Source organism: Cebus imitator, unplaced genomic scaffold, assembly GCF_001604975.1.
Source record: "Cebus imitator isolate Cc_AM_T3 unplaced genomic scaffold, Cebus_imitator-1.0 Scaffold10, whole genome shotgun sequence".
NCBI classification, from domain to species: Eukaryota; Metazoa; Chordata; class Mammalia; order Primates; family Cebidae; genus Cebus; species Cebus imitator.
Window position 1 is genome coordinate 3,495,037 of NW_016107325.1, and position 14,319 is coordinate 3,509,355.

General features: G+C 45.2%; 1 protein-coding gene across 11 annotated transcripts in view; it reads left to right on the top strand.

Moving 5' to 3' along the window:
* TANC1 (tetratricopeptide repeat, ankyrin repeat and coiled-coil containing 1) overlaps window positions 1-14,319 on the top strand; it is a 262,375-nt gene that overhangs the window by 207,083 nt on the left and 40,973 nt on the right. For all 11 annotated transcript variants that reach the window (XM_037745373.1, XM_017547471.2, XM_037745386.1 and 8 more), the window contains 4 exons: window positions 866-1,032; window positions 3,047-3,654; window positions 9,934-10,042; window positions 12,017-12,139. In XM_037745373.1, the coding sequence (XP_037601301.1) occupies window positions 866-1,032; window positions 3,047-3,654; window positions 9,934-10,042; window positions 12,017-12,139 (1,007 nt within the window). The remainder of the gene's footprint in view (window positions 1-865; window positions 1,033-3,046; window positions 3,655-9,933; window positions 10,043-12,016; window positions 12,140-14,319) is intronic.

Here is a 14,319-nt window from a genome sequence, read left to right on the forward strand (position 1 = left end):
TGCATATTTTGCACTCCTAGGTATCTGAGGGAATAAGTGAATTATTTGGGGGAATTTTCCAGCATATATGTGTGTCAGGACCTCTGCTCAGTTGAATTGAAATGTTAAAGTGACTTCTAAAGGTTTCCATTTTAATTTTTTGTTTCCAACAAGGTAGAGGACATGAATGACTTGATGGGCCCTTCAGTTTCCCATCCTCTCTCTTCTCGACTCCTCGCTTTTTGAGTTTGTTTACCTGCCCACCTGGCACCTCTGCTGGAAGGTGCTAGAGAGAGGGGTAGAAAACAGATATGTCATCATTTCTTCTCTATTGCCCAGGCAGAAAATCAGCACTAATAAATAGAAAACCAGATTCAGGCTCGCGTGGAAGACGCCTGTTGGAGGAGTCAGTAGTGTGGGGCTCTCACACTGTGGTTGTGTGGCTTGGGCCAGGCAGTTTGCCCTGGGTTGAGGGCAGCGAGGGGGTCAGTTTTCCTTTCCTGGAAACCACTGAGGACTCTCAGGGGGAACCTAGTGATCTTTCCAGATTTGGCCTCTGTATATGTTTATTGTCTTTGTGTGGCCCACCCCAGTGACAAGGGTTTATGAAGAGCTGAGTGTATTATATACATGAGTGAGATTCTGCTAACGTGTGTCATGCAATATGTTTCTGTTTTGTGAGAACTGGTTTTCTTTTGGCTCTGAGCTCCAGTTTTCATTATAAATTTAATAGAAAATATGCTTTTGTGAAAACTGTTTCTTGTGCCATATGTAAACCTTTTTAGTTTCTTCTACCACTGTAAACTGGGCATTAAAATACACTGGGTGGTGCTGTCTTATAGAAATGTATAATTTCTTAATTTGAAAAAATTATTTTCTCCTTTAGAGCAGAAAATTCCTGAAGAAGAATACATTATTTTGATAGATGGCTTAAATGAAGCTGAGTTTCATAAACCTGATTATGGAGATACACTTTCTTCATTTATTACCAAAATTATTTCTAAATTTCCTGCCTGGTTAAAGTTGATTGTGACTGTAAGAGCAAATTTTCAGGTAACAAAGAATTCTCAAATCTCTTTCCAAGTCCCCGTATTCCAGTTTTACAGTGATAAATATTAATAACAAAACTATTGTAAACCACTGAGCTGCTTGAATTGAAAGCTATGTTAGGAATTTGAAAAATTAGTCCAGAGACCCCCGCCCCCCATGGATGAAACGCTGACCTTTTTAGCCCCAGACATATTTATCAAGATATCAGGTACATTTCCACATCAAATTGCAGGTTCACTTTTCAAATGGTGGCAGCTAGCCCTGGTTACTGCCATGGAGTGTGTGGGTCCAAGAGGCCTGCCAGAGTTTAAAGCTACTCCTGCTAGTAGTTATTTATATGGGTTTGCTGTGGGGCTTTGTGTTTTTTTGAAGGAAAAAATGAAGGTGAATTTTTTTTTTTAAGTCAGAGTCTCCGTTGCCCAGTCTGGAGTGCAGTGGTGGGATCTTAGCTCACTGCAGCCTCCTCTGCCTCCACCTCCCAGGTTCAAGCTGTTCTCCTGCCTCAGTCTCCTGAGTGGCTGGGATTACAGGCATGTGCCACCGTGCCCAGTTAATTTTTGTATTTTTAGTAGAGATGGGTTTTCACCATGTTGGCCAGATTGGTCTCCAATTCCTGACCTCAGGTGATCCACCTACTTTGGCCTCCCAAAGTACTGGGATCACAGGTGTGAGCTGCTGCACCCGGCAGAAGGTGAAATATTGTTAAGGCCTATTCTCAGAGATCTATTTTTTAACAATACTTAAATATGAGGTAACATTTGCAGTGAGGGATAGGATGATTTTTACCCTCCATCTTCTTCCTCACTTGAACCCTAAAAATTGTATCTTAACCATTGACTCCTTCTATACCCCCTTGTTCAGTAAAGAGTTTTAGACATTAGATTTTGATTTTTGCTTATAATTATTTTAAAACAGGGTTTGGAATTTTTTCATAATAAAAACTGAAATTAGACCTCAGTTGAACTTGATGCTTGTTTTTTGGGCATTCAATTTGTATACTTTGCAGTCATTTTTTACACAATAAGCACACTTTGGCAATGAGTAGAGCACGGGAACCAGGAATCTTACATTCCTCTTCCCAGCTGTGTAAGTTTTCAGAGATTCAGTAGCATCCATGTAAACGGGAATAATTGTATTCTGCCCTCTTTATCTACATTGTTATATTAAATTTGCACATCCATTTAAATACTTAAGAAAAAATAGTGGGAAATTTTTTTTACAAAGGCAGAACTCTTTGCTGCTAGATGTCACCTGTGCCTAATCTTTGGAATGAGGAAGAGATGGGAAGGGCACGTCGGGCTTCTGGGAGCTGAGGATGATCTGTTTCTGGGTGCTGGTTACACAGGTGTATTTATTTGACTTAGTGAAAATCAGTGACACTGTGCAATTGTGATTTGGGCACAAATTATATGTTCGTATTTTAGACTTCAAAAGTTTACTTAAAAACAATTTTAAAAAGTAACGTGCTATATCAAAGTAGTCAGCTTTGTTAAGACATGCTGTCATGGAGACACAGCCCAGCGGCAGTCTCAGATTTCCTGGTTGGGTTACACAGCCCCAGTGTTTGATGCATAAAGAAGGATGCCTCTTATCTTGGCGTCTGGCCATGTTCTTAGATGTGCCGTGTTAGTTTGTGTTTGTCCTTGTTATATAAGCAATTGCACAGTGTAAGGATTATGGGTATCAAGTCACCCACAGAGTCTCACTGCCCCTACTGGCTCTGGCCTCGTTGCCACTGTCTGTGCAGGGCTCTGACTCTACTCACTAGACTCAGGGTCCTTGGATGAGGGTCTCAGGAGAGCATTTACTGATTCTATCTCCCATCAGGATTTCTTTCACATAAGCTTTTTATCTTCACCCTATCCTATTACACATTTTAATACAAAACAATGAGTCCCTGTAATCCATGAAAATCCTCCTTGAAAGAAAACTAGTGAATCTGGTTTAAAGTGCTGCTAAAATAAAAAAGAAATTTCTGTAGAGTGTGACACTGTGGGTTTTTGGTTGTTCCCCCCAGGAAATCATAAGTGCGCTGCCATTTGTCAAGCTTTCCTTAGATGACTTCCCAGACAACAAAGACATTCACAGCGACCTGCACGCCTACGTCCAGCACAGGATGCACAGCAGTCAGGACATCCTCAGCAACATCTCCCTGAACGGCAAGGCCGATGCCACACTCATTGGAAAAGTGAGCAGCCACCTGGTGCTGCGGAGCCTCGGCTCCTACCTGTACCTCAAGCTCACCCTGGACCTCTTCCAGAGGGGCCACTTGGTCATTAAGAGCGCCAGCTACAAGGTGGTGCCCGTGTCTCTCTCTGAGCTCTATTTGCTACAGTGCAACATGAAGTTCATCACCCAGTCTGCCTTTGAGAGGGCACTTCCGATTCTCAACGTGGCCCTCGCATCCCTCCACCCCATGACAGACGAGCAGATCTTTCAGGCTATTAATGCCGGCCACATCCAGGGGGAGCAGGGATGGGAAGACTTTCAGCAGAGGATGGAGGCCCTCTCCTGCTTCCTCATTAAGAGGCGAGACAAAACTCGCATGTTCTGCCACCCGTCCTTCAGGGAGTGGCTTGTTTGGCGAGCAGACGGGGAAAACACAGCCTTCCTATGTGAGCCCAGGTACAGCAGGTGCTTTCTGTCAGCTCTTTGCAGGGAATCTCGTGTGCAGCTGGGGAAAGGATTTAAATGTGATGCACATGTCTTAATGGAAGGGCAATCCAGAACGACTAATTCAGTATTGCTGCTTTGTTTTCTTATTTTTCTTCCTTTTTGGCAGAAGGATGGGCAATGGGGAATTCTCTATATAGAAGCCGGCTTCTAATTGCTGGCATTCTAGGACTCCCTTATGGATGGTACATGTGGATAAAAGAGAAGCTGGGCAGTACCTTTGTGGTCCTTCCTTGCTCTCCATTCTCTCATGGAGCTCCGTCTCCTCCCCGACCCAGCTTCTGCAGGGTCATGCATGGGTACGTGTGAGATCAGCCCCCAGGAACAGTGACATCTCGAGAGGGTGTTCCCTGTGTGTCTGCGGACTGCTGTGGGTCCTCAGCACCTCCACTCCCCTGCCACCTCTTGACATTTAGTGACTTGTCCCAGGTATCAGGTGTCTCTCTGAGCCCAGCGGGAGCACCATGATCCAATCTAGCGTCCCCCCTCCACACACCTCACCCTCTGTTGATGAGCTCTATGTGGCTGATGGGACCAGGCTGGGATGGAGTTCTCCTTGCTGCCTGGGCCACTGTTATCACAGTGGGTGGGGAGGGAAGCCTGTCTGTTGTGTGGCCTGGTAACAGCGTGAGAGGTCAGGAAGTTTGAGGGTGCAGATGCTTTCAGATAAGTGTATGTCAAACCCCCGACTTCACTTGGCCTTCGCTTTGGCCTGCGTCTCCACTGTCTTCTGTGGCTTCTGCTCTCTGTGAGTCAGAATTGCCCCCTGTTCTAGTAACAGGGCTGGCAAGCTGCTCAGCTGACCCCTGAGGCCTGTCATGGGCATTTGACCAGATGCTGGGATCCAGAAATGAAGAGACGAACAAGCATTGGTGAGCCCTGGGAGCCTCACAGCCACTTTCCTCCCTCTGAATATTGACTGAACATCCCCTGATAGGCCTGGCTGCTGTTTCATGTTGGGGCTATCACTGTTTTCTTAAGTATCACCGGCTGAAGGTTTGTTGTTATCTTTTGAACCTGGTTTGGGGCAATAAACTAACATCCAGGTTATTTAGCCAGACCATAATAGCTAGGTGAAATGTGTGCTGTGACATTTCTAGCCAAGTCAGATTACTTTCTAGGGAAATTCCAGTCATTTTCTAGGAAGATTGGCTATAGTTGAGTTTGTAGAGACATGAAAACAAATTGAAAGACTCCAGCAGGAGTGTAGGTTTGTGACTGGGTTAGAGGCTGAAGTAGCTGGACTGTAGTCTTTATTAAGCTTTGCTTCATTTTGGGTATTAGGGGTCATTAAGGTTACATAGCCTACGTCAGAGGTAGGGTGGGTGCCAGGCTCCTGCATGCCACTGTGTTCTTAAAAGCAGGTGTGGGGGCATCCCCTGGGGCAGGACCTGGACTAGGTGGAGGCAAGAGAGGCACCCTTGGGTGCAGAATTTAAGGAAGTACCCACTTTGGGGTGGTGTGAGTTGTTGGCATTTTCCCAAGACCCCTGTAGTATTTGAGCTTCATTCAACTGAGAGGATATAGAACAATGTTGAAAGGAAGCTACTGGATTAGTTGGCAATAGTTTTTGTTAAATGCAATTATGTGCAAAGTACTGTGGCAGACACAGAAACTCCTGGCTCAAGGTCCCTGTTCTCAGGGCTTCCCCCACAGGGCAGGGGAGGCAGGAAGTGATATGCAAGAGGGAGGCACACTTCACGTGGACCTTAGGAGAGGGAGAAGCTTCCAGTGTGAGTGAAGAGGACTGGGGAGGTGATTTTAAAACATGGTGATGGTGGGTTGGGCCTTGAAAAATGGTAGCATTTCTTCCCCCACTCCCAGTTGTATTTTTGCCCTAATTATAAAGGGAGAAAATTTCAACCCCCAGACAAGGACAATTCACTTCTTATTTTTTTATTTTTACCTCTTTCTGTAGCATTTTAAACAATATGCCAATCATCTTTTTCTTTTGGAATTCTTGTCTGGGTTTTTACTTAATGCATCACAGGCATTCTACCAAGCTCTTAGAAGTCTTAGAAAAGTGTCATTTTCATTTTTTCATGGTTGTGCAAACCTCTTAGGAGGCAAGTTATTATGTACTTCACTATACCCTTGTTAGATTTTTGAGTTGTTTCTAGATTACTTACAAACAGAACAACCTGTCATGCGTATCTTGGTGCCTTACAGATCTGGATTCAAATCTTCCATTGATTCTTGTATATTTTTCTCTGCACAAAATATATTTTAATCCTCCATGCCTTCCTTACCTATAAAAAATATGAGTGTCTTTTCACTGAGTGTTGGTAGCTATTAAGATCTTAAAAGGATATACCACCTCCCTTCTTTCCTTTCTTCCCTCTTAATTTTGATTATTCCCTAGGTTAGCATTCCAGAAATAGAATTATGAAGTTAAAGAATAGTTTGAATCTGGCCAAGCACAGTGGCTCACACCTGCAATCCTAGCACTTTGGAAGGCAGAGGTGGGTGGATCACGTAAGGTCAGGAGTTTGAGACCAGCTTGGCCAATGTGAAACCCTGTCTCTACTAAATATAAAAAATAAAAATAAATTAGCTGGGATTGGTGGCAGGTGCCTGTAATCCCAGCTACTTGGGAGGCTGAGGCAGATGAATTGCTTGAAGCTGAGAGGTGGAAGTTGCAATGAGCTGATATTGTGCCATTGCACTCCAGCCTGGGCAACAAGAACAAAACTCTGTCTCCAAAAAGGAAAAAAAAAAAAGGTCTTCATTCATATCACCTAGACTTAAACATATTCATATTTTGCAATATTTGCTACATTTATTTCCTTTTAAATTGAAGTGTGTTAAATTGTGAACATGACATATTACTTTAAATAGCTGAATATACATCTCAGAGATACTTTCATACTTAACCATGCTATTACTGCTCCTAAAATATTAATGCAAATTCTTAATATCCTTAAACATTTAACCATGCTCACATTTTTTTATTTTTTTAGTATGTTCACATCGGGACCCAAAAAGTCCATAAAATACATTTGATTGTCTCTTTTAATCTATAATTTCTCTCCTCCTCTTTTTTTCTTTTTCCTCACAGTCTATTTGTTTAAAAAGAGTAACTGGGTAGTTTGTTGTGTATAGTTTCCCATTGTCTGAATTTTGTGTCCTCATGTTGTTTTTTTCATGTGTTCCTCTCACCCCTATTTTCTATAAATTGGCAGTTAAGTTTAGAGGCTTGTTCAGATTTTGTGTTTTTCTGCAAAGACAGTAGGTGGTGGTGAGTACTTCTCTCAGGAGGTGCATGACATCACCATGTCTCTGATGACCATTTCCTAGATCCATCAGCTTTTTGGGGTTGCCCAGGCAGCCTCATCTAGAACAGTCCCCTGTTAGCTCTGTCCTCCGTTAACTCAAAGAGTGAATAAGATGGTAGGTGGAACAAGGCTGTTGCCCACAGGAGGAGCTGTTGAAGACGTCACATCAGCGTGAGCAGGCCACGTTCTGTATGAGCGAATCTAGTTTGATTTGACCTTTTTTCATGGAACAGAGGAGAGGAAAGAGCAGACAGAAAGAGTATGCAGGGCACAGAGAGTGTGGGGCCTACTGTACCAGTCAGGAGTGGGGACCTGGTGGGACTGGAGGCGGAGACGGGCCTTGATGACATGAGGTGGCCGTTGTGACTTGGCCTCATGGGCAGAGCAGAGGAGGAAGAGCCAGAAACTAGGTGCGGCATTGCTCTTGGGAAGGGTAAGAAGGCAGACGGTGTGCAGCAGGCTTTGCAGGGACAGAGCCGGTTTTAGTTTTCAACAGTTGAGATTATGAGGTAGCCATCTGTCCCTGGCAGACAGGTTCCAGGGGCAGGCCAGGTCGGCAGGCTGGAGGAGAAGCTGGCGGCTGAAGATCTGGCATCACTGATGGAGAGGTGTCTGGCATGACTTGGTGAGGAAGCTTGTGTCACTAGAGGACAGATAGCACTGGGCTTCCAGGGTATGAAGGAGGGCTTCAGGGAGGGAGGGACTTTATGGACCAAAGTGTTGCCAAGAGGTGAAGGGAAATGAGGATTAACAGGAAATCTTTGGATTTTCAGTAAGGGAGAAGGGTCCTGGATCCTTAGGAGACTCCGTCTGTTTGGTTGAAAGGAGTGAAGGAGGAGGGAGCCAGCGTCCTGGGATGGGAAGTGGAAGGCCTTAAGGGGCGAGCAGATTTTTTTTTTTGTTTTTTGGTTTTTCTTTGTAACACAGCAGATTGGGATATTGTCGGAAACATCACTGAGATAGTGAGGAGAAAGATCCATAAAGAAGAAATTGGGAATGCGAGGAGGAAAGAATGGGGCCTGAGTGAGGGGCAGGTTGCCTTCTCTTTGTTCCCGTGGAATCTGTTCACACCACCCAGTTAGCTGACTTACCTTTCCTTTACATGTCCCTCCCTTTGCTGAGAGCTTCTCAAGGGAAGCACCTTGCATTGTTCCCCCACAGAATCCCCCATCAGACATGGTGCCAGTGCTAAGGTGTAGCTGTGAATGAATGAAGGAAGACTCGTGCTCCACTGGTTAAGATCACAGGCTCTCCTGTCTGGCAGACTTCAGTTCAAATCTCTGCTCTGTCATCTACTAGCCATTTGGTTTTGGACAAGTCGCTTTACCTGTTCAGGCTTCTGTTTCTTCATGTAAGCATATGGGGATCATAATACTTAGGTTGTGCAGGTAAATAAGATAATTCAGTTAAGTTTCTGCATCTGGCATAGGGTAAGAACTTGATACCTGAAAGAACTGGAAATGAACAGAATCATGAATGCAGATTATCTTAGAAGGGGGTGCTTGTTCTCACAAACAGGAAGGCAGGGAGGAACGGCGAGCAGAGTATGCAGGAGCGTAAGTGGGGAGCAGTGGCGTGGGGAGTTGTCTCCTCAGAGGTGAGATGCCCTGTGCTCACCCAGGAGCACTGGAAACCTTACTTCCAAGAGGTATGTGGTCATCACTCTCCAGCCATGATACTTAGTGTGTCTTTGTGGTGGACACTTGGCCTGGCCACAGAGCTCAGCCAGCTGGGAGACTTAGGAGGACTTAGCCTGTGGTTGGGAGAGTGCTTCTGACTGACAGATCTGGGCCAGATTGAACCCTGGGATCAGCCCTTGGGTAGGACCTAGGGAGGCCTTGGGGGCCCTGGAGCACTAGAGAGACGCCGACAGCGGTTTCCATGGGGACAAGGGAATATGAGAGGCTATCACTGGAGGGGTGTCCTAGGCTCAAGATCGGGGATGTGGAAGGTGTCCAGTGGTGACAGGGTATGTGCTTATTGGAAAATTCCAGGCCATTACAAGACACTGGACAGGACTCGGGGCCGTGTGGCCTTAAACATCATGTCCTCCTCTGTAGTATAAAAACTGATTCCTTAGCCTCCACCTGCCTTGATTTACTCCTGTCTGCATGGTTTACAACCTACTTGAGAAACAGGCATGCATCTGGATAGATGATTGCAGTTTAAATAATGTATGCTTTTAATCATCTAGATTAGCAATTGCCAGGATATTTTTTAAAACATGTATATGATGTCTATCTTTTCCTCCCTGCATCTCCCCAGTGAAACAGCAGCTCAAAGTTGTCAGGATGATAGAAATGAAAATAATTTACCTTAGATAAAAGTCACTGCTATTGGAATAAGCAGTTCTATGTGTCATTTAGAAACTAGTTGGCTTAGACAAAGGCATGGGGTCCACAGGAGGATAAAATGAGCCCTACACACATGGAGGGCAAATGGGCAGGAAAATGGGCAGAATGGTACCTTCACAAAGGGAAATGGGCACTGTTGGTTGGATGTCTACCATGTGCCAGCTGCAGCAAGCCCACTTATATGCCTTAGCCTTCTTCTCACCACAAGGACTTGTGTGCCATCCAAGCCTAGAATTCTCAGCATTCCTGATCATGAGCTGCCACCTAGCATGGCCTGGCTTTTCTCTCCTTCCTAGTGTGAGGCCTTGTCCTTTGTCTACCTGCAGTTGGTGATCCTGAGGAAACCTGAAGACCAGGCCCAGAGATGGTTCTGTACTCTGTGTCTATTCATCCGTGTATCCCAGAAACACATTTGAGTGTTCAACAAGTGCTGGACACTTTGCTAGGCGTTGTGACTCAGACGAGACCCTTAGCCTCACAGAGTTTACATCTTTGTGACAGGCATAAATCAATGACTAAATGATAGGTGGTGGATTGAGAGTGGGTCTGCAGTGGGGTGGAACAGGCTTTTCTGCTATGAGCCCTCGTGTTTCTTCCCCTAGGAACGGGCACGCTCTCCTGGCATTCATGTTCTCGCGTCAGGAGGGCAAGTTGAACCGCCAGCAGACCATGGAGCTCGGCCACCACATCCTGAAGGCACATATTTTCAAGGTGAGATGCACACCAGCTTGGGGAAGGGTTTCTTCGTTGTCATTTTGAGGTTTTGCTTTGGGGATTTTAGATGGCTCTGTCAGTCATCCGAGAAACACTTTACGCACCTCAGCCCAAATGCAACCTCTTCCCACTTCCCCTCTCCAAAAGCAACCGCTGTTCTGACTCAGCCTGGGCATTTCCTTGCATTTTGCTATAGTTGATTGCTCAAGTGTGTCTCTGAGTGCTGTGGTTAAGTTTTACTTTTTCCTACCTTTAAGTCTCTTTTAAGTTTCTTTTTTATTTAAAGGCTCTACTTTGTTGATTACTTTTTGTTTCCTTGTTACTGATTTGTTTGAGAATCCGAGTTCCCTGGGTGATTTTGTACCACGTGGACTTTCTGACTGTGCGCTTGTTTTTCATGGTGCAGTTTAACACGTTCCTCTTTTCCCTGGGTTTTCTATGATTCAGTAGTTGTATGCAGAGGGTTAATCACTTCAATCATTTTTTACCCCTTTCAGGGTGTCAAGATTGCAGTTCTGAGAGTTTCTTGGCCAGACACAGTGGCTCACACGTGTAATCCCAGCACTTTTGGAGGCTTAGGTGGGTGAATCATGAGGTTAAGAGATCAAGACCATCCTGACCAACATGGTGAAACCCCATCTCTACTAAAAATATACAAATTAGCTGGGTGTCGTGGTGCATACCTATATCCCAGCTACTGGGGAGGCTGAGGCAGGAGAATCTCTTGAACCTGGGAGGCGGAGGTTGCAGTGAGCCAAGATCATGCCACTGCACTCCAACCTGGTGACAGAGCGAGACTCCGTCTCAAAAAAAAAAAAAAAAAAAGTTTTTTACATCAGGAGGCACAGCATTTGTGCTTGCTTCTCATTTTGTGTTGCCATCAGTTGTTGCTGGTCACTGCCTGGACTCATTCATTTGGTGTTATATCTGGTGATGTGGTTTTTTTTTTTTTTTTTTTTTTGACATGGAGCTGGCCAGGTTGGAGTGCAGTGACACAGTCTCGGTTCACTGCAACCTCCGTCTTCCCAGAGGGAAGCAATTCTCCTGCCTCAGCCTCCCCAGTAGCTGGGATTACAGGTGTGTGCAACAGAGCGAACTGGCAAATTTTTGTATTTTTAGTAGAGACAGGGTTTCACCATATTGGCCTAGCTGGTTTTGAAATCTTGACCTGAGGTAATCTGCCCGCCTTTGCCTCCCAAAGTGCTGGGATCACAGGTGTAACCCACCATGCCTGGACTTTTTTTTTTTTTTAATTGAAGTTTTGCTCTGCTTGCCTAGGCTGGAGAGCAGTGGTGCGATAGATAACAGCTCACTGGGCTCAAGGGATCCTCCCACGTCATTCTCTCAAGTAACTGGGACTACAGGCACCCACCACCATGTGACGCGCAGTGGTGATACTCTGTCATTTATTCTTCCTCTAATTTACTTCCATAAAGAGAAGCTCTCTGGCTGGGTGCAGTGGTTCGCACCTGTAATCTTAGAACTTTGGGAGGCCAAGGCATGTGGACCACTTGAGGCTAGGAGTTCAAGACCAGCCTGGGCAACATGGTGAAACCTTGTCTCTACTAAAAATAGAAAAATTAGCTGGGAGTGGTGGCATGTATCTGTAATCCCAGCTACTTGAGAGGCTGAGGCACAGGAATCACTTGAGCCTGGGAGGTGGAGGTTGAAGTGAGCCGAGATTGCACCATTGCCCTCCAGCCTGGGTGACACAGGGAGACTCTGACTCAAGGACAAAAAAGAAACTCTGATCTGCCATCTCTCTCCCCAGGCACACAGTTAACCTAGCGAAGGCAGGCTGATTCCTTGACCTTGGTTTCAGGTAGTGAAAGCTCGCATGTCCAGGCGTTCTTTGTGTGAGACCTCATGCCTTCCGCTGGTATCTGCACCCTCTGTGGCAGACCCGCTTTCAGAGTGTCCCTGCAGGTGGGAAGGAGACGCTCAGGCAGATTTGTCTCTGATTGTTTCCAGGGCCTCAGTAAGAAGACGGGAATTTCTTCAAGCCATCTCCAAGCACTGTGGATCGGCTACAGCACCGAGGGGCTGTCCGCTGCCCTGGCCTCTCTCAGGAATCTCTATACTCCCAATGTGAAGGTGAGCAACCCTCCTGCACAGAGAGGCAGAGACCCAGCCCTGGCCACCTGCTGACTGTTCCTCCAACAGCCCTGCTTCCCTCTTCCCTGGGTGGTGGTGAGAGGACACAGAGGAGCTTCTAATGATGTGCTTCCCTGATCACACAGGCTTGGGCGCTCTATTATTCGTTCTTCCAGAAGTTTAGCTTTTTGGGAGGAAGATGTAGGTGGTCGGGGCTGCTCTGTGCACATATGGTAAATGTTTCTCAGTGGATGTGATAAGGAAACAGTTTACAATGGAAATCAAAGATCAGAGAGATTTCTAGGGAAAATTGATTTTTAAGTGTCCTGGGTTACTAACCTGGACCATCTCTTTCGAGTTCATGGGAAATGAGGCATTGACGAGTAATGCATCGAGATGAGTACATGCAAGAACAATGATCACGGTTTCATGTATGCATATTTCTGCCTATGGAAAGGATATCAGCATGGCCTTCTGTGGAGCCAAGAGGTTCTTCACTTTTTGGTCAGTGGCTGTCATGTCATGATGTTCCACTCAGCTTTTTAAGGTAGATTTTTCTTCCTGATTTCATGTAGCCTGGGAATCTAAAGCACACAGAAGCCAAGTAGCCTGCTAAGGCCACAAAGACAGTTAGTGTCCAAACCTTTCAGCCCCAGGCCCTGATGTGCCTGCTGCCTGTGGAAGCTCTGAGGCAGTTTAGTGAGCCCAGGTCTTCCCCCTGAACCACTCACATTGTTTCATCTTTCATTTCAGCTAAGAGTATATCCTTTGGCTTCTCCATAACTAATAAAATTCTGTAATCATAAGGAAGAAAGACAAGAGTAAAAATGGCAATATCTGTTTTCATACTTTAATGAATTTCTGGGCATAGAAGTTATTTTAATATGGAGATAAGTAAATGAGGAACATCTGTTGAGTACAAGTTTTTAAGACAGTAAATTTAAACTTGCAACATAATAATGAAATGAGCGTGGCCCTCCTGGAATTATAAACTTTCCTCTTTAACATACATGCGATTTTAAGAGTTAATCATTTTTACTTTGTTTTGTAAAACTCCAGTGTCACCTACATCTACACCATCCCCCAAATTATTTCTGTGATGTGGTTATAGAATCTCAAGTCTTTTCATTATCCTTCTGTTTCTTTTATCTTTCGGTGGGGGGGGGGAAGGTTTTCACAGGATCTTGAACAAATTACAGTAATTTTAAATTATGCATGCAATTAAGGAACTTTTTTTAGAGCATATTAAATGTTGTCATACAGGAATGAATGTCATTTTGAACAATAATTGCAGTTTGCCACTTTGGTAAATTAAAGTGACTTGTTCTGCGATGATTACTTGATGTATTTTACTTCCAGTGGCATGCCAGCTGTCTCTAACCATGTCACCTCCTATGGCCAGGCTAGGATGGGCCAGCCTGGGCCCTGCTGGCCCACTGGGGTCCCATCCAGTCAGTGGTTTTGTTGTACCATCTCATAGGACTGGTGGCCAGCCACAGGCTGTGGCCTCAGGAGGATTCAGGTTGCAAATCTTTGCTCAGCTGACAGCAGAAAGGAGAGGAGAACAGGAGCTAGGCATGGACTTTGGCCTAACTTCCCTTGGCCGGAGATCTAGTCATATCCTGCATCACAGTCAGGCAGGACACGTTTAAAAACAATTGTGCTTGTGTGAGCCTCCAGTGTACTTAGTGGGAATGCTGACACTGCCCCATGACCACCCTGAACAAGCCTTTTCTGGTCCTCATGATCATTTGCCTTGCGTAACCCCCAGCTCCCTTCCTGTTTTCATTAAATCCAGAAGTATAGAGATACCACCACTTCCAAGTGTTGTGCAAGAAGGGCTTCTGTGATCATGGTCAGAAAATTTCCATATCGTTAGTGGAAAATCTATAGGATTAATCATTTAAACAGGTTCCTTCAGTGCAATGCAGTCTCAGCCAGGGCAGCTGCCTCTGCCACCTGGCTGCTCTGTGACTGTCATTAGCTTTGTGCTTAGTGCTCAGCCCTGCCTTACTCCCTCTGAGCCTTGGTGTTCTTACCTATAAAGTGGAGACACAAAAGAGCCTGTCTCTCGAGTAATGAGAAACCTACCTGAGATGTTAAAGTTACCGGGAACATGCTTGGCATTAATGATGTTTACATGAGTTGTTATGGTGCTTTGCCTCATCTCTGGAAACAGT